Source organism: Dysidea avara, chromosome 6, assembly GCF_963678975.1.
Source record: "Dysidea avara chromosome 6, odDysAvar1.4, whole genome shotgun sequence".
Lineage (NCBI taxonomy): Eukaryota > Metazoa > Porifera > Demospongiae > Dictyoceratida > Dysideidae > Dysidea > Dysidea avara.
This window is the reverse complement of record NC_089277.1, coordinates 340,630-365,540: the sequence shown is the minus strand read 5'-3', so window position 1 is coordinate 365,540 and position 24,911 is coordinate 340,630. Positions and strand designations below refer to the sequence as shown.

The window sequence follows — 24,911 nt, the reverse complement described above, 5'->3', positions numbered from 1 at the left end:
TCACATGCGAATGATGGTTTGTTAATTTTATTATTTGGCTACAAAGCAAACGAATATTAATCCAAATATTCAGCTAACCGTTTGATCCTTATTCAGAATGTAACTTGGCTAAGAAATTCACAACATCCTCTCCTACTCAATTCGCATCAGTCCACATGAAACTACCTCGTAACGTGGATTAATTTTAAAGGGTATTGAAGTAACTGTTGCCCATTAAGTGTGAGATGGTCAATGCACATCAAAAATATTTCAATGCGCATGTGAAGAAGCCTTTAAATAGCCATATATTTAAAGCAGGCTGCAACAAAAAGTTAGTACAGTGTATATCTCTGTAGAGTTGAAGACTCATGGGTCATTCCATGCCAAATCAACATGAAATTTGACATGACCTCTTCCGATTTTTATATAATTTGGTACACACAAAGAGTCAATTGAGGAACTACTCCACATCAAATTTCAGATCATTCATACACAGCTATGATAAATCCTGTAATTTCGTCAACTGGAATTTCATCCTTACTCACAAGGGTAACTTTTTCCTCTTTACCAACACTTGAATTTGAAAACTTCTTTGTTAGAATGATAGAATTGCTTAATGAGATAAAGCAGTGGAGTTTTTGTGTACCAGGAATAATTCTACTTACTTTTAGCCTTTCTTCTAAGTGCGTTTCTTCTATACTGTGGTCATTTGTTGTACAGTATTTAAAATGCAAGCTTTTAAAAATTTCAGCTCCCCATTCAAAGAGTTGACGTGGAGTCATGATTTGAAAATTATATGGTCTCTGTAAACTTGCTTTAGCAGCTAGTCATTTTACGGTGCCACCAATTCCATCACTTGGTCCTTTTCCATGTGATGTAGCATAGAAATTCCATTCAGTGTGTACTCCAAATCTGATTTGTGATAACAGAGATTCAAATTTTTTTTCTGTTTTTGTACTGGGCAGCTGATCCATCCAAAAAATAAAATATCTTGTCTACTTTCAATAACTTTTCTTGAGGGAATTGCACTAAATGCTTCTGGAATAAATGTACTGGAATAGTGTCATGATGCAAGCAATCAGATATTATAATGAAGCTGATGTGTTGCAACTCTCCTGATTTTTTGTAGTATGCCACAAATGGGTGCAATGTTGCTTGTGATTTATTCCAATGAAATCCTTGGGCTGCATCTTGCAATACAAAGGAATAATTCTCTGAAAAGTTACATATTACTAGGAAATGACCAGGCATCAGGTTTGACATGGTATCTGTCTGATAAAGGGACTGCTGTTTGGCGATGAATAAATGGTCTATCAAAAGTTTAATCTGGTCACAAAATGAGTGTCTACAAAGTCATCTGCAGGTTTGGTGATCGTCTCCAATGTTGACCTGTCTACAGACACCCAGTGCTTGTACTGGATAGTATCAATAAAGTTGTCATCAAATATTTCATTTAATCTTTGAGGTTTGAGATTCCTGGGCAATATTCACAAGTTTTTAAATAACAAGCAGGCTGTGGTGGATTATATATCAGCGTTGAAACCGGTTCAGGTCATCCGGGTCACATTTTCTCCGGGTCATCCGGGTCTGACCCGGTTTACAATTTATCCGGGTCTGACCCGGATTGGATTACGTGAGAAACGAAATTGTTTGTTTGACGACGTGGAAACTTCTAAACGCTATCGCGTAGCTCTTTCGTGAGCCACGCCCACTTATCGCATTACCAACATACGCGAGGGTAGCTATTGTCAGTAGGTGAAGACCTTTTTCTTTTTTTTTTTTTTTTTTGGTCTTCAACCTACAGATAGGCTGAAGTTGCAATATTTACTCAACACGAATCGAACGCTCAAAATGTAGACTCGTTCGCTCGCTCGAGACTAGCCGAAACACGTCTCGGCTTTAATTAATCCGGGTCACATCCGGGTCAAATCCGGGTCAGTGGGTCATCCGGGTCAGCAGTAGTGACCCGGTTTCAACGTTGTTATATATGACAAGTGCAACACAGTGAGCATAATGCCGTAAGTGAATTTCTGATTTAACAGTGAGTTCTGCCAGTTTACCAGCAATCAACATCAATTTTGTGTTGTGATGGTTGGTGCAGACACACACAGCATGTGTCCCAGCTAAAACACAATTCTTAGGATGCAATTCAGCAAATTTAGAAAATCCAACCTTTTCAGTGGAAAATTGATCTTTAAATTGTTGGTAAACCTCTTTCAGATTTCTTAAAAGCAATCGTTTTTGAATTGAAATTCTCTGGTCACCAACTTTAATCATTACACAATCTTTCTTGCCAGGCATCACTTGACTGATATCATCAGACTTGTAAAAAGTTTGAACTAAAATTTTTGTGTCATCATGTAAGCCATGGCCTTGAATTGGGTTAGAATTCCTCCTGATTTAACTAAGCCTTTTGCTTTACGAACCATGTAATTGCAGGCCTTAAACTCATTTTCTATTCTTTTGATGCTCCAACTCATTGGAAGTAGAGTCAAAATTTGTACCTTTACACTTTTCTCTTCTGTTTCATGGAATTTTATCTTTAGCTGCTTAACCATTTCACTTTCATCATTGTCATCGTTACCTCCAAGTGTAGAATCATGAAAAGCACTTTTGATTTTATCTAGCTTTTTCTTAGGATATACTGTGCACCTGGTAGTAACTTACTTTTTCAACTGGTGATTCTCTAATTAAAACTAAGCCTTTGTTAACGCGCTCTCCAGATCCTGATGTTGAAAATCATCATCACTTGAGTCATACTGTGCTATTTCCATTTCTGACAGTTTTTTCTATAGTAATCACATATCTTCTTTCCAAGACTGAGAGTAGGAATTTTTTTACACATCCAAGGTAAAAACTGGTCTTAAGCCAGTTTTCTTGTGCTTTTGATTGTTAAAAGGATTACAACTATTAGCCCACTGCTTTTGTGCCATGCTTCAAAAAATAGCAAAGAATAACTGATAGCTATAGAGTACTTTCCTATCTGTTTTATATGTGAAAACTATTGATTACATCATCTATTGCTTACATCCGTCTACATCGCTATGACAGCAAATAAATGAAGTCTTCATACTTCCACTGAAGCACTTTCATTCTTAATCACAAAAGGGACTTGTAAGGCATGTGTAGTCTGTGCAAAAAGTAAGTTTTCTGATGCTTTGTAAAAAAGCGAAAAGATTATAGTTTTATTTTTTTTATGAAAATTGATTTTTTTGGTAATGTAGAACAGTAATGTGTTTACATCAGAGTTCTTTTGTTAACTGTTTACGTAATTTTCAAGTTATGATGGTTTTTATAGTTACCTGTAAATCAGATCAAGAATTTTCCTCAAACTTTGAGCGGTCATATCTCCAAAGGTAATTGGTCAAATGGTCTGAAATTTGATGTGGAGTAGTTCCTCAATTGACTCTTTGTGTGTACCAAATTATATCAACCTACCATCACAGCCATTTCTTGGCCATCACCTTGGATTTCACATCTTATTTCATCCTGGCCATTTTGGGGGCCGCACTCTTTTTACAGCTTGGCTGTTTTGGTTTAGATATCACTTCTTTTTGTATTGCAAGCCACAAAGCCAGCCATTAACTGGCTTTGGTGCTTCCTTCTAACTTGTTTTTTTTTTCTTTTCTGCAGGAATTGTGGAACAAAGGAAGAAATGTTGTGTACAGTTTTTTGTCTGATTAAAAATATTTGTATATTTAGCAATAAATATTGTAGGTAATAAGATGACTTCTTATACATATCTGAACTGTAGCTGAAACTCCCATTGTTTCTAGCTGAACTCTTTTCAGAGTGACTTGTTTCTAGCTGAACTCTCTACATGATGGTTTCTTTGTAGCTGAATTCTCTACAAAGTAACTTCTTCTAGCTGATCTCTCTACAATGTAACTTCTTGTAGCTGATCTCTTTACTGTGTGACTGGTGTCTAGTTGTACACTCTACAAGGTGATTTGTTTGTAGGTGAATACTCTACAGGGTGATTTTTTGTAGCCAAACTCTCTGCAGGGTGATTTTTTTGTAGCTGAATTCTCTAGAGGATAGTTTCTTTGTAGCTGAACTCTCTACATGGTGTTTTTTTTCAAGCTGAACTCTCTCTAGGATGATCACTCCACAGCTGAACCCTCTACAAGGTGGCTTCTATATGATCTCTCTACAGTGTGATTTGTTGGTAGCTGAATTCTCTACAATGTGACGTTTTCTAGCTGAGCTCTCTCGTTTCTAGCTGATCTCTCTACAGAGTAACTTGCTAGTAAAGCTGAAATCTTTACATGGTGGATTTTGGTTGTTAAACTCTCTGCATGAAGACTTGTTTGTAGCAGAACTTCTACAGAGTGAATTGTTTGTAGCTGAACTCTCTACAGGGTGCATGACTTGTTTATAGCTGAACTCTCTTCAGTTTGACTTGTAATGTTCTGAATCAGTACACAATATATTTGTAGCTGAACTGTCTATAGGGTGGCTTGCTTCTTGCTGAACTGTCTATAAGATTAACTGTTTGCAGCTGAACTCCCTACAGAATAACTTGTAATGTAATAGAATTCTATAATGGAGTAAATAAATTAGCTGACTGTTCTATTAGAGTATCTCGATCTTGCATTTGCTACATGGAGTTGGCTTTCGAATCATAACTCAGTGGTTTGTAATCCGATTCTTCTGTACTACTGCAAGGACTTTCTATAAAGATTATTCCAGCTATACACCGATTTTCAGCTCATTGCTCTAAGCGGTTTGCCAATAGGCGTAAAAACTAATACTTTTTTATTGATGAAAATCGATTGCATGATTGTGACACAGGTTGGGTTTTGTGTCATATCTCCATGGTCTTTATCTCGATACTTTTCAAACCACCGAAAGGCACTCCTACGATGGTTACTCCATCTACATAGCAATTTTCAACGCCGTCTATGAAGCGGTTTACCCTGTACAAATCGATCTTGTTTTATGCAAATAATCAGTCATAACTCCGAACCATTCATCGGATTTGCACCAAATTTGATGCTAGAATTTCCCTTTGGACTCCCTTTCTGTGTGCCAAATTTCAAGGCAATCGGAGCATGCGTTTGCGTTTTATAGCAATTTTTGCAAGTGTGCAAAAACACAAAGAAAAGAAAAAAAACAAAGAAAAAAAATCGAAACTTTGGCAGCTTGTATCTCGGAGATGGCTGGCGTGATTGCCTTCAAATTTGGTGTGTAGACTCCTCTGGCTGGCGGGCAACTCTGTAGCAAATTTGGTTCCAATCGGATAAGGGATCACCAAGATACAAAGGTGTGAAAATGACGTTTTCTTTCTTCCTGTCAATATACCGACGGTGTGGCGCATCGGCTTCTTTGGCCGCACGACACACTATTGTGTGTCTTGATACATATATATATATATACAGTAGAACCTTGACTACGAACACCTGTGTGCCAGTCCATTCATAAAAGTGTTAGAGGTGACTTTGTTCGGATAAATGAAGCGCATTCATTTATATGCAGAGCTTCTTTGAACTACTCTAATAGAACTTACACATACTCTAATAGAACATACACCTCTTCGTGAAATACTCCAATAGAATAGTCACTCGTACTGTTTGGATAATCGAGGATTTGAATAATCGAGATTCTGAAGATAAGCATCTCTGTGCTTACTTTGATGTGTACAGCATCTAGGGGCCATGCCCTGGCAAAATGCTTCTGGTGTATGGTATGCGAGTGGTAGATCAACACTGCATGAGCAATACTCCTTCGCGTTTTAAACTCTTGTTGATTGCTTTTTGGCACAAACTGCTTCAGAATTTTTTTTTTTTTTTTTGCATTTTAGACTCTTGTAAATTGTTTCAGAATGTGCCACTCCAGAAACTTTTTTTGTACTCCTAAATTGCTTGTGATGCATTCTCATGTACCTGAGAATGACTGCCACTCCTTGAATTTTAGTTTGCTTTTGGGTACATTCTCTGGTACCTGAGAATGACATGCTGCTTCAGAAAACTTTTGTATTTTAGACTCTGGTAAATTGCTTTTGATGCATCCTGAGGCACTTTCATTTAACTGTTACTTAAAATGTAAGGGGTAGTGAGAATTCGTCAAGGAGGGTGAGGGAGGAGGGCAAGCACTTCCCTGCCCCCTAAATGAAACCCTGATTATGAAATAATGATTAGTTTATATGTAATTATCCTGGCATCCTGGCCATTTAAGTACAACATCAAAAAAGTAGTATTTATAGTCACAACAAGCTTTGAGCTGAGCAATAGTACAACTATCATAATCATGATTTGATAGCTACTTTGTTATAGTTAAAGCACCGCCATGCATGTGTATGGAAAATATAGCATGAGGGGGCGTGTGGAGAGGCTAATACAGCACGAGGTGAAACCGGGTGCTGTATTTGCCTTGAGACACCCCGGAGTGCTGTATTTTTCATACACACAAGCATAGGCAGTTTTAATTGTTATATTGTACTTCCTGGTCATATGGCTCGGAGCAATTTTCTCTAGTACTCAAACTACTGCGACTTTAGTGATCAGGATATCAGTAAGTGTTTAAATAATCTATTTCTAGTTGTAGAACGAGCTAATAGGATTAGTTTGGCTAGTTGTAGTGATTTACAATGTGACGCACGTGATCAATCATGCTGTCTTAGTGGAGTCGTGTTTAAAAAGTTTCGTGATCAGACGATCAGTAAGTGTTTATACAATCTATTCCTAGCCATAGAACAAACTTGTAGAATTAGTTTGGCTGGTTTTAGCAATTTACAGTGTGTTGTTTACGTAACATTCCTTAATAAATTCTCCGCATAACTGTACTGTATTTGCCCAAGTGTGCTGGGGAAACAATAAAACCCGGAATATGGAATAACGGAACAGCGGAATAACGGAATAAGCGAAAATTACATTCTTAATATTTTACTACTATATATACAGTCTATAGCATTTATACAATACTCACCTCGTAGCAACTCCACAGAGAATCACTAAGGCGATCCTCAGGGCGATCTTTAAATAGAACTAACACAAAACTAACCACTCTAGAATAATCTAACTAAGCTAAAATACTTTCTAATACACTTTACTACAAAATCGCTACAACACTATAAGTTCTTTCTGCTACAGCTACTTATACCAGCCATCACACACGAGTAACTGCCCGAATTTATTAGAATCAAGCGGCACAAAGTGATGTCAGCTAAATACAGCACTTAACCTTTTGAATTTACATTAAGCTTGTTTAGCGATGGATAACTAACAGGTTAGCCAAAGTAGATTATTTCAGAGAAGATTTCTTAGGATGGAATGTTGTCACTAATAAATTCGGGCAGTTACTCGTGTGTGATTGCTGGTATAAGTAGCTGTAGCAGAAAGAACTTATAGTGTTGTAGTGATTTTGTAGTAAAGTGTATTAGAAAGTATTTTAGCTTAGTTAGATTATTCTAGAGTGGTTAGTTTTGTGCTAGTTCTATTTAAAGATCGCCCTGAGGATCGCCTTAGTGATTCTCTATGGAATTGCTACGAGGTGAGTATTGTATAAATGCTATAGACTGTATATATAGTAGTAAAATATTAAGAATGTAATTTTCGCTTATTCCGTTATTCCGTATTCCGGGTTTTATTGCTTCCCAGTGTGCTGTATTTGCCCAATTAAGTGCATAACTGTACCGTATGACCAAGAGTTAATAATGGGAGAGGAGAGTATCTAACGCAATACAGAGCCGTTACAAATGATTCGGCATGATTCAAAGGGCTTCTCTCCGTAAACCTTTGTAAATTATCGAATACTATACAGGTGAAAAATTACTGTGATCGCCACGTCTGCTTCATGCGCCAGTGCAGCCGTATTGTTGAATATCGTTTGCAGTAGTGTGGAGAAGAAGATAAGTGTTCAAGCAAGAATTCTCACATGGCGGAATCCGTTACGCCCAATCGTGCGTATGCTTTTCCAGCAACTTCGAGGCTTTTTGTGCGTAGAGGCAAGAAAGACGACAGATACGAGGACTTGGACAAGGAGGGAGATAGAGGTGAGGAAGACGATAGAGGCGAGGACTTGGGCAAGGGGGAAGATAGAGGTGAGGAAGACGATAGAGACGAGGACTTGTGCAAGGAAGAAGATAGAGACGAGGAAGACCATAGAGGTGAAGAAAACGATAGAGGCGAGGAAAGTGGCCAATGGAAACGGAACTATCGACAGAAACAATTTTTAAAGAGATGTCTCAGACGACGAGAAGTGACAGTGTGCTACAATTGGATCAACTCTGCCTTCAGCTGGAAAAGGAATTCGAAGATTTAGCATTTGTAACAGGCTTTTCCAGTAAAGATAGACAGCCAAGTTTAACTATTACGCAGCGAGAGATGCACCACCATCCTCCTTTTGGGCATACATCCAGGATTCATTTGATAATCAAGGACCATGAGTATGTGGTGAATGTTCTAGGTGTTGTTATTCAGTCTGGATCAGTAAGCACTGATGAAGAAGTCCATGAACTGTGTAATATGTTTTCAGACCAGTCATCTTACAAATTTTGCCCCGGCATTGAGTGGGACCTGTATGAAGAATATTATCACAAAGTAATTCGCTACCACCTACGATGTGTGCGATATTCTATAGCTCCCTACCAACGTGTAGATTCCGTAAACTGTGCACGTTGGTATAAGCTTCCATCAAATGCACCCATAGCAGATAAATTTGCTAAAGAAGTGATGTGTCCTTCTTGTAAATGCATGAAGAATCGTCTTAATTCTAGGCGAAAGCTCACAGCGTCAGAAAGCCCATCCAAGAAAATAAAATGACAGCTTCCATCTTCAAAAGCCAAACTGTCTTTTATGTCTCCAGCTAGCCAGTCTAAACGAAAGCAAAACGCCCTCACAGAGAGAAACAATGATAAAAGAAAGCTTACCAAATATGAAAGAACCGAAATAACACTGGCAGATGAGCAACACGAAGAGATGTGTGCAATTTTAAATAAAGTTTAAGAAGTAGATAAGGCTGAATTGGAGAAGGTTTTTGCTGAAGGAGATAATCATGGGGTAGGCACACAAATAAGAGAGGTGTGGACAACAGATAAACGACAACAACTAGCTCAGTTTAAAGTAGATCAAGATAGAAATGGTGAGTATCTAGAGGCAAAACATGACACTTATATCAGTGTTTTAGTAAAATATTGTGTTTTAGTAACTGGAAAACGGAGTAACCAGTGGAGCATGATCACAATTAGGATTGGTATGTTTGATATTGCAGTAATAAGTTAAATTCTAATTTGTGTGTTTTATTTAGCGTTGGCTATTTTTACCCGAAGTCCTGCTGCATACGAAGCTCTGAAAAGTTTCAAAATTCTTCAACTTCCATCGCGGTCTACACTGCAATCGTACAATGGAACGTTTTTACATGAACCTGGTGTAAGTAACCAGTGTATTGCAGATCAGGTGGCTCGGTATGTAATGTTTAAAGCAGAATGTGAGAAACAAGGTAGTTCAACTTTTGTTTTGTCATACCAGTTTGATTATTAATATACTTACTAGGGAAACGCAAGCCGCAAAGTGACGGTGTAATGATATTTGATGAGGTGAAGGTGGCATGCCAGCTAATATGGAATTCCAGGAGTCATAAACTTTCTGGGTTGGCTATGACTAACAAGGACATGTCGTCCCTTAATGACATCTACAGAGTTTTGAAGGAACCGGATTCACCAGGCCAGACTTCCTACATACTTCAGTTCTTATGACGAGATCTCACCAGCAGCTACGACATTGTAGGGCCCTACTTTACATCGAAGGAATCGGTGGATGCACAGTTTATATTGTCGTTGTGTTAGAAACAGTACATCTTTTCCAGACTTGTGGGTTGAGAACCAGCTTGATTGTCTGCGATGGTAGTCCTGCCAACCTTACCACCATTAAGTTAAGTCATGGACATTCTGGTGCTTATTCAGTGATATCTGTTACTGCCAGTAATGATGTATATGAAGTCAAACCGTGGATGGTTAATCCTTTCAATCCTCCGTGGCTTATCTATTGGATGATATTCCCTACTCACCAGGTAATTTGTATTAAAAATTGTAACTGGATTTGTGAAAAGGTACTTTTCCACACATTTTACATGCAAGTAAACAACCTGTACTCACAGTCAACCCTTCAATCTGGTTAAGGTGTTTTTTGTATCAACATGTAGCCAAACATGCTGGACATGAAAAATTTCAGACAGCTGAATGCAAATTACAAAATTGGTCAAATTTTGTGTGTGAAACTGGTTCTGTTTTGCAAATCCAGTCATAATTAATGAATCGTATAATATTTATTTGTTTTTCTTTTTATTTGTATAGCTCAAAAATATGATTAATGCGCTCTTTTCCTCCAAGAGTGGTGGAACAAAACTGTTCAAACGTTGCCAACATCATGGTGTTTTTGGATGGAATTCCATTATAGCTATGTACCAACGAGAAGTAAGCCGGGCTAAACAGAATCTGACCAGGATGGTGCCATGTTTGAAAGAGGTCCATGTTGTTAGGGATTCTTGGACTAAACTCAATGTTTCACCAGCCAAGATCATGCAGGTAAATTTCCTTGTACACTGTATTTAATTTAAGTAGTATTACAGCAAGAGCAAGTCCTGGGAGAATTGTTTTGGTACACCAATCAAGACCCACCGCCAGCTGATTCCGATACTACTAATGAAACTTGGGAGTATCTGCAAGCATGTCACAAGCTATTTGAAAGTGGATTTCTATCACATGATAAAGTAGACAACATGGATTCTCCTGTGTTACAGAACATCGATGATGGGTATAAATATTTTACCTCATGGCTGTCTACACTACTTGAGGAAGGTAAACAATTGATATTATATATTATACTTACATACGGTCATATTTATAACACTTTAGATTCGGACTATCCACATGTTTCATCAAATCAGAAGTCTTTTTTGTCATGGCAAAGTAAGTTAGTCAATTGTTTTACAAACAATCTATACTAATACTTTTATATAGCCTGGGACTTGCTACGCATCGATGTTTACAGCTTTAGAGCATTCTGTAAAGATTTTTTTGCAAAACATCCTGGTTATTTTGTGTCTCCATTGAGAATATCTGGCTCTGCAGTTGAGAGCCTTTTTAGCCAGTTTAAACGTAATGCTGGAGGAAAACTTGATTCTTGCAATTATGTGACAGCAAGGTGTGCACATCTGGTCCAGCAGTGTGCATCAGGACACCACAGTGGAGTTGGCTACCGGGATGAAACATTGACCTACATGGAATTGCCCCTCCACAAGAAATCATGGAAATTCATAAAATAATTTGTTGTTTAAAAATGTATCTGTCATTGTTTCTTATAGTTGACAACTTTGTATGATGTGCTAATAGTGTTGTGCGTAAGTTAGTATCTGTAGTCGATGCTAATCCTTTTTTAGCAGCTAGGTCTTGTTTTGTAGCAGATACAAATTCCTGTATTCGTGTATTACACAATTTTCTGGACAGTTCTTCATAGATATTCATCATTGCCAGCTCACTGTCAGCATCTTGTACCATGGAGGGAACAAGTGCTTTTAGCACACTGATAAATTCCTCCCTGAGGCTTGTACATTCCTTAACTTTTTCATGTCCAGCCTATTAAACAAAATTATATGTAAGACGGAACCAAATATTTACTAAAAACTGAAGTACATGCAACACAAACCTTAACTAAATGGTCTCCATGTTTACGAAATCCTTCCTCATTTACTACTTCCTTCAAAGTATCATCAAAATTATGTAGAAATGGTATCAAGCTATTGTCAGGAAAATACAAAAAACCCCTGTTACGATAACTCAAATATGCTGGAATAGTAGATTTATCTTTCATTTTCATGGCTTGCAACATAGAAATTTCTACAGACAACATATTTCTCTTGGTACTATCACATTTTTTAATTGCCTTGTATCGATTCTTAAGCATACTACAGATTGTTGCCCCACCAAAACGATAGTACACATCGTCACCATCAGTAATGCTGGAACTGGTTTGGTCAATTTCCATGGTACACTTTTCTATTAAAGAGTCTTGAAAACTTGAGACTTGGTCGAGAAGGAACCTGTAGAGCCTTGATGATACAGCCAACATTATAGGATTGCTGGTTGGCACAGGAGTAGTACATGCTTTGCAAAACTCCAGCCAACTATTTCTGATGGTCACTATTTCAGAAAACCCAGCATAATTTTCTGAAATATTGATGGCTGCTAATGTATATTGCTCCTCTAGAAGAAATGCACTGCACCTTGCATACCAATCCAACTGGAATTGCATAAACGAGTTCTTCATGGGTTTATACTTTTCGTAGAGAACAGCGAAGGTGTTGCGATGGTGTGTCACGATTTGCAACATTGGCTCATGGTTTTCAAAAAGTCTCCTAGTAAATTCTTCTAGTCCACTACCTTTAAACTGCTCTTCGATATCACTCCGCATTTCTTCAACTAGACTAAGTGGAGCTACTGCTTTCATAATCTTAACCAGTTCAGTGCGATTCTTCTTCGGCAGCACCTTATCTACTCGTCGCTTCTTTTTGCTTGCATTGTCCGGCGCTGTCTTGCTATCACCACCATTTGTTCCTTTTCGCTTGCTGCCTCTCTTTGTTGAACGCTCTTTTGCACACGCTTTACTTGCACTTGATGCCATAGTACTTAGTTGATACTCACGTGTGAACACATTCGATACCAAGTATTTTTATTTGCTAATGCGTGCGCCCTTCGTAAATACTTTCGCATGTTAACACATCTGATGGAAGCCCTTTGAATCACGCTGAATCATTTGTAACGGCTCTGTATTGCGTTAGACACTCTCCTCTCCCATTATTAACTCTTGGTATGACCCATACATTACAGTTATGCAGTTGATTACTACTGTATGGACAATACGATACGTGGCATCGCTTTGATCCTCCCACGCAAAGTACAGTATATTACAATAATGATAGTATCACGATAGTTGCTAGCAGTTATTGATGACACTCAACTTCACATAACGACAAATGAATAATCCAATTGCAAACACACCACCACATATCTGCTTTTCTAACACTCCACTAAAAATTGTTATGTGTCAGTATTACAGTTTAGACTTTGTTGTCCACTACTAGTCTTTTACAGAATTCTGAACTTCAATGCTATCATATTTGCTTTTGTTATCCATATTTTTGACTAGCACAATAGTATACTATCAAGATCACAATTGCTACTAGCTATCACGATAATCAATTGATTACCACTATCGTCCAGCTCTAAACAAGCCAAAACCTTAAGTGAGTGATATCCTTTACGATTTATGAAGTTTTTTCCTGTATTATTAACCATTACACATCATACAGTATGATCAAGAGTTAATAATAGTGGGGAGGGAGAGTATCCAACACTCAATAGGTATGTGTAAAATGAGCGCACAGAACAAATGGCTTCTTGGCCAGATGTGTTAATAAAATCAAAGAGTAGAGAACCTTTACGAGGCCGCCGCAAGTAATAGATACACAGAATTGATATCAAGTCTTAACGTCTGTGCCTGTCTCACTGGGTAACAATCAGTATCTGTTTGTTATTGTCGAGCGTGTATCCACCAGAGAACTACAACTCTGGATGAACTTTGGTTCTTCAACAAAACACGCTTGTTTCAATTGAAGGCACACTCGATTCTTGGACAGGTATTTCTTCCTCCACATCACAACAGGCATTTATTGAGATTCTTCTACTGACGATGTTGGTGAAACAAAGCAAGGCTCCCAGCAATCTTCATGGACACGCCAATAACTCTTCTCTTTGCTCTTCTCGAGATGGTCTTTCACTTCTTTCGTCACAACTCAAGAGACGGATACACGTACTGGTGTAGACATGTGCCACAGAAGTATGGCTTGTATAGTATCAATAAAGTAAATATTGAATCCGTGCAGTCAGCTAAAAAATACATTTTCGCATTATCACATTGAGAAAATATGAAATAGTATGGTGATATCTGGGTTGCTCTATGCACTCAGTTAACACAGGCCTATTGAGCGTTGATACTCTCCCTCCCTACTATTATTAACTCTTGTACTGTATAATAGGGTGTAGGCGTGGCCCACGAAAAACATCACCCGAAAAGCAGCCTCAATCTTCCCTGATGACAATGAAGCAGTATTAGTTAGGTAAAACTAAGCCCAAACAAGTCGTCAGATCAACCCGAAATGCTTCCAACAAGATACTACGACATTTTAACAAAAATTGGATGGAGTTTTCTACTAACTGACTGAGTAACGGACTGACTGAATGATGTCTTCAGACAAGTGTAACTCGATAATGGCTGTATTTTTTCACTGTTCGACATTGCTTTGGCCCAAGAGGTGCCTTTTGGCATACCGCAGTACGTGCAATGCATTCTTCATGGACTTACCAGTGTCCTTCTTTGTGTCCCATTCATCTTTGCTGACAGCAGAAGGTGTCAATTTAGCAGTAGCACGTGATGGCTTCCCTTCATAGTGGTAATTGTCTGCATTTTTCATAGTGGCTACTTTGATTGCAGAGGTGCTTTTCGACAGTTCTTGATTTGTAATGCTGTGTAACGGGTTTAACGTAGCTGACAACAAAGCGTAATGAATGCTTCACTTTTCTGGTGATAATTGTTAGCTAGGGTGTGCAGCACCATTTCTTTCAGTTCACCAGTCATAATAATTTTATTTTACAAAAAAGTTAACAAACCAAGTTCACAAAAAATTTGGAATTCCGCTAGAGTAGGGACCAGACAGAGCACATCGATAAAAAGTACTGAAACAAGCTGGAATAGTCCATGATACTAAATCACAGTAAAACAATAAGAAGTGTTATATCCCTACTGTGCATTTCCATTTTGGTATCTTGAGTACTTTTGTTGCTATGGCCTCTTACATTATATATATATATATATGTACCACTTTCGCACCTCAGATCAAAGGAAAGCCAGTGCATATATATCACATATTGCACTGGTACAGCATTAAACCATCATTATCAAGTTGCGTTTAAATGTCCCGTGTCTTCTTGCTCACTGTATAAACCCACAATCAAACTTTTTGTATGCTTGTGTCGCTGCGCGTACTTTTGAACTCTTAGCACAACAATGTCTTGTCATTACTCTTACGTTGTTTGCAGTGTCCACTATTGAAATTCACAAATCCCACACTCATGAAGCATGCCAGCAGTTTCTCACACGTGTAGGTGATTAATCCACATGGCACATATTAGTTATTCCACGGGCACTTGTGCTTTGCCTGATATATACGCACTCTTGCCCATAGTATAACTATTACATATAATATAAAATATGTACTGTATAGTAGGGACCTCAAAGGAGTAGGCGTGGCCCATGAAAAAACATCCAAAAACCAACTCACTTTTCCCAGTCAATGATGGTGCAGTATTGGTTAGGCAACACTAAGCTCAAACAAGCCTTCAGATCAGCCCAAAATGTTTTCAACAAGTTGCTATGGAATTTTTAAAAATTTATTTAGTGGAATTTTCCAGTAACCGACTGACTAAGTAACTAACTGACTGACTGACTGACTGACTGACTGATGCCTTCAAACAAGCATAACTTGACTACGGCTAAGGCTACAGGCTTTATTTTTTCACTGTACAATGTCGCTTTGGTCCAAGATTTTCCTTTTTGGCTTACTGTAGTGCGTACAATGCATTGTTCATGGACTTACCAGTGTCCTTCTTTGTGTCCCATTCATCTTTGCTGACAGTGAAAAGTGTCAATTTGGTGGAGCACGTGATGGCTTCCTTCATAATGGAAATCCTCCATATTTTTTAGTGGATACTTTGTTCACTGACATGCTTTTTGAACAGTTCTTGATTTGTACTGCTGTGTAATGGGTTGAACAACGAAGTGTAATGGATACTTCACTTTTAGACAATAATTGATATAACTGGGGTGCGCAGCACCACGTCTTTCTTTTGATGCGGTATGTGTGAGTTCACCGGTCATAATAATTATTTACAAAGAACATGAATAAACAAGTACACAGATGGGCGGTATTGCATTTGTGAAGAACGGTATGGTATTAACATGGAACGCTATACACCATATGAAAGCTCTCTTTCCGTTATACCCAAACTTCTAAAAACCTTGCAAGAAAGCATAACTCACGCACTTTGAGGTAAAGAAAAGATCCTTATTATTGTTCACCATAGCAGCGAAAGATGGGTGCCACCATGTTGTTATAACCCCTGGTCACATCATACTCAGGGCGAAAGTTATCAAAATTTAAACAGGTACAATTGTTTTTGATGCGTGTTTATAATTGTTGATAGTTCCCATACTCGTTCTTATCGCTTCGCATTAAACTTTATTAGGAACGCCTGGGCCTACTCAACAAATTGGTGGTTATTTCAACTTTGTAGCCCTTAAGACGAAGGAGTTATGGGTCCATTAATAAAAGGCACCTGTAACACACCACATTTTGCTCTTTGTCATACACCAAACAAGGCTGAGGAAGCAGTAGTTTAACAAAGGTCTATGCTATGAGAAGCCACAGAAATAATTGTGCAGCTAAGGTTCATTGATACAATACCTACCAACCATGCAACAAACAATCATAGTGGTAAGATATAAAAAGTAGACATGGGATGATTGACCTAGTAACACAACTTGAAACAATCAGTCATCTTTACAAGCTATACCATACCATTTAAGTAGGGGTCCGGGTGAAAATTGTGTGCGGCGCCAAAAATTCTGCCTTTGAAAATCATCCTAGAGACACGTTATGACACGAAAATCACCTTTGACGGAATAGTACTAGTCCATATAATACATAATACAGCATTAAATATAACAAAATACTTACAGGTGGCGGATATAGAATTTTTTTTAAAATTGCCAAAACTCGAATTTTAGACTGACTACTTTTCTGCAATTAAATGGCATGCTGGTATCATTGTCTAAGACTTAGTTTTAACCATTCCAGCACCTGAACAGATCATCCAATTTGTAAGTTAATTGTTGTCCTACACATGTGAAGTTACTACATGGTCTGATATAATCATCCATATCTCCTAGGAAAAAGAAGCTATGTGCATGAAACTTTACAGCAAGGTTTAATATTAGTTTCTTAATCCAAATGTGCAAAAAACAAAAACTTTAATTTAATTAAAATTGTTGAGCTTTTCATTTGAGTTTTCCCAAAAATTTTGTTTGTGTCCAAGCGGTAGGTTTTCCAAGATCCGGTCACATATTATACTGAAATATGTCAAGCTATTAACCAATAGAATCACATAGTGATTTAGTTTGCCATACATTAGTCTCAATAGTAGGAGTGCAATTAATCCCAAATCACATGGCCTTGTTTCTGTAATTACACTGTAAAGTAGCCAATAAAATAGCAGAATTACAGAAGCCTTTTAAGTGCAACAAGAAGTGATATAATGAATAGTCAGTAAAATAAGCTGACAATAGAAGCCTTTTAAGTCCAAAATATGTAGACATTTTGAGTAGCCAATCAGAATTGCTGACATACGAAGCCTTTTAAGTGCAACAACAAATGATGTAATACAAAGAAGGATGATGCAATCACCTGGTAGAAGTTAATAGCAACATAGAACTGGATAGGTGTGTACTACAAACCATGAAGGGTGGTCGCTATGTGATTAATAGGCAACCACACACATTTTCGTGGAATTATGGAATAATTGTACTCGTAACAGCCAAAATTGCACGAGGCGAAGCCGAGTGCAATTTTGACTGTTACTCGTACAATTATTCCCTAATTGTACTCAAATGTGTGTGATTACCTATACAAATTAGTATTACACTTGTTTTTCAAGGTCCCTTGACAAAGATCTGTAATATTAATTTGATTGGCTAAAATACTGTGATGTGTTTCTATTACAAGTAAATGTCCAACTTGACTACTAGTGTTACCATAGTGATAGATACCCTCCAATGCATAGCAATAATATGGTTGCCTAGCAATGGTTGGTAAGGTAAACATCATTTTGAGGCCGTAGTAATGGTTGCTAAGTGTGGTTAGTTTTTGCAGTGGTTATTTTTGAATTTATGTTGCCTAGCAACAGTTGCTATGGTTGTCGGATATAGGACGGATGGCTGTGGTATTCAGGATTAATAGTTCTCGCATTGTAAACTGGAAGGAAATAGTGCTTGGCTTCGCCTCGCACTATTTTACTCCTTCCTGTTTACAATGCTCGCACTATTAATCCCGAATACCATAGCCATTTATCCATACCATTAAATATACATATATGCTAGCTATGTATTACAGGTTTTTGCAATTGAATTTGGCGACTTTGCAATTGAATTCGTCCCATTTGCAATTGATTTAGTTGCTTTTGCAATTGAATTAGTCCCGTTTGTAATTGAATTTGTCGGTTTTGCAACTGAATTCATCGCTTTTGCAATAGAATTAGTCACTTTTGCAGTTAAATTCAGTCATACCAAGAATGGCAGCTGGAGAAAACATGAAAACTTGGTGTAGCAGCACGAAAACATGGTGTAGCAGCTGCTACAAGAACTTTGTTCAAGTACAACAGTAGTAAACAACTCTTTATAAGGCGATAATTCTTCCTCTACAGCCTATCCAGCGAAATTCCAAACTCTACTAGACATTCAGGATGGGTGTGGTGTAGTCACTCATCAGCAAGCTAATTAACTTGTCAGATAGCTAATTAACTTGTCAGGTAGCTCGTACTACCAACTCCAATTACGTTCTAGTGTCTCAAGTGTAGCTCTCCATGGCATAAATAATTCATCTCTTAATGAACGGTTGGTTTCTGTTTTGTTTATGATGAATTGTAATGCAAACGCGACAAATTCTATTGCAAAACTGACGAATTTAACTGCAAAACCGACTAATTCAATTGCAAATGGGACGGATTCTATTGCAAAATGGACGAATTCTATTGCAAACGGGACGAATTCAATTGTTAAGGCAACGAATTCAATTGCATAAACCTGTATTGTGTCATGATTCACATTGTACAATCTGTGTGGATCTTTTGGGTTGTGCCCCTGGGTATTACCAGAGATGCTGCCTACTTAGTACTCAAATTCAAAACTATCAAAGTTACAAAAATTATGTAAAATTACATATTTTACTATTTAAACAAACCTGGAAATTCAGGACACCTATGACTGGTCCCAAGGTGTCCGTATTATAGAGGTTCCACTGTATATAGTGTAATCTCCCAATTATCGGCACATGAATCGCCTAACCTCGTAACGTCCGTTAGGAGCGTCGTACAAATTAAAACTTTATATCACCAGAAACGTCTAGAGCGCTTCCACAAAATAGTCTGGTTACAAGCGCATACTTAAATCTGACGGGTAGTTACAGGCGCGTAAGTGCTGACATACGATTTTCAATTATCGGCACACGTACTCTATTATCGGCACTCCATAATTATTAATGCTTCAATTATCGGCACTTCTGCAACTAACTGCCTGTTTACTAATCTTCCAAGCCTTACAAAAATCCCCAAAAATTCCCCCAAATTTTATTAACCACACCCATCAATCACTGAAAAAATCACAGCTGAAAAACGTTTTACATGGGAGATACAATTTTGTAAAAACATGGCCTGCCATGTATAATAATAAAAATGTACAATAGCATAAAATCATGTAATATGGAGTCTACAACACACAGTAAGGACAAATCAGTTCCCTTCCATTCTTATCCATAACCACCTCAGAATAACAGTCTTCATGCACCCATCTTCCACAAACACAACGTACCCAAAGAAACCCAGTCTCTTCTATCTGATCCTCTTCATAAGTCCGAAAACATACACAACACTGGTTATCATCATAATCATCAGTAGTAGTGTCATCATATACTGTGTTGTGTCTTGTACCTGAACGAGTAGGACGCAATAATTCAACAGAGGAAACTGACCCTTCATCAGAGGATTCACTGTTATTGTCATCTTCAATGCATCGCAGCCTCTTATTGCTGACAGTACTAGCAGCATTGTTACGTCTCTTATGTGATATACTGGTACTTGCTTGATCTTCATTGTTTCTCCCTTTGCTTCTTACAGCTTCCCTCCTTCTTGCTGCTTCCTCTTTCTTCTTCGTTGCTTCTTCCTTTTTATGTGCTGCTTCTTGCTTTCTTTTCTCACTTCTTTCTGCTCTCAGTTTAGCAGCTTCATTTCTCTCTTTCTTCTTCTGTTCTCTTGCAGCTTTCCTCTGCTCCTTTTCTTCTCTTCACGCTCAAAAATCATTTTGGAACATTCTTCACTTGTAAGTATTCAAGCACCAGTAGCACGTGCAGCAGGGGCTTTCTTGGGCTTGGTAGGCACATACTGTATCAAGTACTTACTAATGTATGTTAATTCACCCTCATGATCAGGAGGAGCAACACCAGGTACACTTCCACCAGTAGCTGAAATAGTTAAAGATGACTGAGGTGCTTCTCTAGCATCAGAAGTGTCAGTTGTTTCATCTTGTGTGGCATGAGAAGCATCAACATGATATGGCTCAATAGTGGCGGCAATGTCAAAAGCTTCATGTTGCACAGTGGGTGACTCATCAATAGGACATGATTCAACAACAGTGGCAACATCAAATGGCACAGTGGGTAACTCACCAACATGGCACGGCTCAACAGCAGTGGACTGTTCTAAGCCAATCAGTTCCTCTTCAGGACTCAAGCTAAACATGGCAGCCAGTGTGGTATCACCTTGTATGGCATTCAAAGTAGGTGAAGACAATTGTGCTGCTCCTGTTGGATGAGTTTCCTTCAGCCATCGTACATACTCTGGATCTGGGATGTCATAGTTGTTCACAAAACGCCTCTCAAACCGTTCAATCTGCTCTGACATAAACTCTTCAACTCTAACAGATGTGTTACTTGCAGATGAACAACCAACATTTGCATTACTGCTACTATTGGCACCATAGTCAAGAGCATTAGGATTGAATGGAAATATCCCACTCCTACTGAATCCAGAAATTATATTATTCGGCACCATAGCGTTGCCCCATGCTTCACAAAGAAGTGGAGAGAAATCATATTTAGTAATAACTCTACCTGGGTTTTTCTCGACAAATCTGTGGCAAGCATTCTGCCAATTCTGTTTCAGTGGCTTGAAGACACTAGAATCCAATGGTTGGCTATCATGAGTTGTGTGCGGTGGAAGGCACATCAAAACAACATCATTGTCTAAGCAATACTTGATCAATTCCGGCTGATAATGTGTGCTGTGCCCGTCCAGCACTAAAAGCAATGGTCTACTTCCAACAGCATGCTTCAGAAAATGCTTATTCAGCCACCCCTTAAACAACTCTGTGTCAACCCAACCTGTACTGCTGAGACCATATCGTGTACCTGGAACTTGCCCCCTGGTCCATTCATAATTAAGGCCCTTTGCATCAAAGATGACAAATGGTGGAATCACATGTCCTGTAGCACTTACACAAGCAATAACAGTCACCTGGCTCTTATTACCGGAAGTTCTGCTACGCACCTTCTTCTGACCTCTCTTTGTCACAATCTTTGGTGGTCGGTGATTTAATGGCATTCCGGTCTCGTCGACATTGTAAATTTGACTTGGGCTATCCATCAACTTGTTCTTCTGCAGGACATACTTCAACTTATCAAAATAATCAGTCATTGTTTCCTCATTCATACAATCCATTCTAATGTTGGCTATGGGATCACCTTTACGCAATGTCAGGTGGTTCTGTCTTTGCATAAACCTGTAGTACCAGCCATTTGATATTCTTCTACTTGGTGACATCCTTTGCTTGTCATGAACTACATTTGTTGCAATCATCTGTACCTGCTTTCTGCTCTTGCCATACCCTGCCTTAGCAGTATCCACTAAAAACTCTGCCAGTTCAGTCTCCTCAACACGTGGTAAATATGGTTTAGGCCCAGGATTAGTGCCATGAATGACACGGCTATTTATTCTATCCTGTAGTGTTTGTCTTGGAACATTGTACTGTTTTGCCGCTCTCCAGATCTTTTGCCCGCCCTTTACGGCATCAATGGCGGAGCGCATACTTTCATCCGTCCACTGCTTTCATTTCTTGGGGGTGTTGCTTGATAATAAAACTGCTGGGGCTGAGCGCGAACGTGGTCTTCCCCTTCCCCGTCCGTTTCTAGACACGTTTTCACTTCGTGGCATCTTTGGACCACGCTCACCAGTGCCCCCAACACCAATACAGGCCTATATCAACAAGTAGTAATAGATTTCAGGAGTTAATAGGACACTTTTCCCCTTGATTTCACTTCACCACTCGTCACCACCTGTTCAAGAGATGCCGTAAATTATTGAAGCACTATACCATAATCTTATGCCGATAATTGAAAATGCTTGTGCCGATAATTGAGTACTGCCGATAATTGGGAGCTTACGCTACCCTGTACTTGTAGTGTGGAGTAATTTTATAATGTACTGCTTGGTATTATGACTATTGTACCATTTGTTATGCATACATGCAATTATTGTGGTACATCTTACTGTATGTTAATATTTATTTACTGCAGATCCTATTGTTTACAAACATCCGTCACTTGAAGGTCAAGCACCATCAACGATAAACGAGCATCAACATAGAAAAGCTCATGATGTTAGCATATACTGTCATTGGTTTGCATTGGAGCTCTACAAACTTTTTGAATATCTCGAAAATACTCCAACAGTGTTTGCCAGTGAGGATGAGAACATCTGTGTTGCAGTAGATAATTCTACCTATTCAATACCAAAATCATCATTGGAAGAAGCTGCTGGAAGCATTGAAGAATATGTATGTATTTCTGATGACAATAAGCAACCAGGAAATCGTACGCTGAGATCTAATCCTTTTACACATTCAGAGATTTCATTGACTGCTTGGGTTTCCCGAATTTTGGACCGTTTTCTTTTCTCAATTGCGAAGCAAGGTTTTTGTGCCCATCAAGGGCCGGTTGGAAGTAAATCAGGTGAGAATAAGATGTATCCTGCAGATATTTATGTGGCCAAAGTGATAACAAAGCATAGTGGTGCCTTGCTACCAGATGAAGTAGTGCTTTTAGCAGATGCAAAGTTATATAATTTTGAAGAAGCAAAAAATCAATCCATAAATTACACCATATCCTCAATGGAGCATTCTGTTGACAAAAAATTATTTAATGTCCAGTTGGCTTTGCCTTATACTGAAGCATTTTCCCGTCTTGATGTGCATGTTGAAATTCATGATGGAATATGGGTGATTCCCATAACTAAGCACAGTAAACCTCTGTGGAATAAGGCACTGTTGTGTACCGTGTATGCTGGAGTACATTATCTGTTAGACCATCCTCTTCATAGTGATGGTCCACTCACAATGTCAAAGCCTTTTAAACAGTGGGAAGACGGCAGTTATTCAGTACACGGAGCACGCGATTATGAAAGTCGTTATGCAAACTCGGGCCGTGTATTTCACTATAATTCAAAAGTGTACAAGTTCTTTGATGGAAAGAATGATTATTTGAAGCCAAATCAAGACCTTCTGAACAGAATTGGTGAAAATGGTAAACCGTACTTGCCAGAATTAGTTGTGAAAGGTGTTTCCTATAATGAAAAGTTTTCCATGCCCCGTTTCCAGATGATGAGCTACAACTATTTGGAAGGAAACCACCATCCAAAGAGTGTACATCAGTTTATTCCAATAATGTGTACGCTACAAAAAATCCACGACTTGGGTATGGTTCACGGGGATATTCGGTCTTGCAATCTAGTTTTTGGTGAAAATAACAGTTGGATCATTGATTTTGATATGGCAAGTCCAGAGGAATCTCGGTATTGTGAATATTATAATAGGGAAGGTATTGATGAAAGGCATAATGGTGCAAGAAAGTATGATCCAATGTACAAGTTTCACGATCGTTATTCCTTGGCCATGCTTATGCAAAAGTGTGACAATCATAGCAGTTACTTGCAAGTAATTAAATCTGTCAAGAATGGCCAGACACCACTTGATGAGCTTGCACAGAAATTGAAGGACAATACTAACTAACACTATCTATGCTTTGCATTTTTTTTTGTAAATTTAATGAAGTATCCAATGGCTACTCTTTGTTAATAAAACTCACAGTAGTAAAAAATACAAAAGAGTACAAAATATATACCCAATGCAAATAAATGCAACCACTATCATGAATTAAAGGATATTGTAGCTGGTAAACCTTGTAATGTTGTCACAATTGTATCACTGACAAGAACTTGCAGTAAACAAGCCTGTTCAATTAAATAATGGGCTGGTGCTGATGTTCTTGTGGCTATATTCCCAAATGCTCTGTGCCATTGCGAGCATACAGGCTATTTACAATCTTCTATAGTCTGCTCGCGTTCACCTGAGCCCTTGTTTCTTGTTAATGAGCATTATCCACAATGACGTTTTATGACATCACGAGAATAAATATGGCCGCGATAGTTGGGGGACTGTTACACAGGCGCCTTTGGAGAAAAATTTTAAATTGCTCATATTTCAGCCAGAAAAGAAGATATCGAGTTCTAAACAACAGGTACATTCAAGTTTTATATAAGATATTACGATAAACGAGTTTTTGTCGTGTTTCAAATTTTTTTCTAAATAGTGTACATTTACAATAGCTTTTGTTACTTCATAACCATACCTGTCGGTTAATGGTCGATATCTCCATGTCTAGCTGAAATGTGAGCGATTGAAACTTTATCTCCATAGGCGCCTGTATAACAGTCCCCCAACTATCACGGCCATTTTTATTCTCGTGATGTCATAAAATGTCATTGTGGATAAGGCTCATAACTCTTGTTACATGGGCCAGCTGCCCAAACATTTAGTAGCACTGTGAAGCCCTTTAAATGCCGGAACTGTTAATCAAAAAAGCGCTTTGATACTGGCAAGAACAAGTGAGTTATGAGGTTTTAAAAATATCCCATACATTTAGTATGGACGATTCAGGCGCACAAACATGTTTACAACATGAAAACATGCTTGTCCCAATACAAAACCATTGGGAGTGAACAC

General features: G+C 38.3%; 2 protein-coding genes across 2 annotated transcripts in view; both read left to right on the top strand.

The window, feature by feature from the left end:
• Positions 1-23,986, top strand: part of LOC136258378 (uncharacterized) — a 40,825-nt gene extending 16,839 nt beyond the window's left edge. Inside the window, exon 2 of the mRNA XM_066051688.1 lies at positions 22,429-23,986. Within this exon, the coding sequence (XP_065907760.1) occupies positions 22,429-23,918 (1,490 nt within the window). The 3' untranslated portion in view covers positions 23,919-23,986. The remainder of the gene's footprint in view (positions 1-22,428) is intronic.
• Positions 10,345-11,241, top strand: LOC136258297 (uncharacterized). Its single transcript, XM_066051626.1, has 4 exons — positions 10,345-10,501; positions 10,546-10,774; positions 10,832-10,885; positions 10,937-11,241. Exons 1-4 carry the CDS (start codon positions 10,376-10,378, stop codon positions 11,239-11,241), a joined length of 714 nt encoding a protein of 237 aa, XP_065907698.1. The 5' UTR covers positions 10,345-10,375.
• Positions 23,987-24,911: the final 925 nt, after the last annotated feature.

What these genes read in the sequence shown, in the direction of transcription:
- LOC136258297 (XM_066051626.1), top strand. Translation starts at nt 10,376, where the DNA reads ATGTACCAACGAGAAGTAAGCCGGGCTAAACAGAATCTGACCAGGATG. An exon ending in CACCAGCCAAGATCATGCAG is followed by an intron (nt 10,502 to 10,545) that starts GTAAATTTCCTT and finishes GTAGTATTACAG; the next exon opens with CAAGAGCAAGTCCTGGGAGA. An exon ending in GTCTACACTACTTGAGGAAG is followed by an intron (nt 10,775 to 10,831) that starts GTAAACAATTGA and finishes ATAACACTTTAG; the next exon opens with ATTCGGACTATCCACATGTT.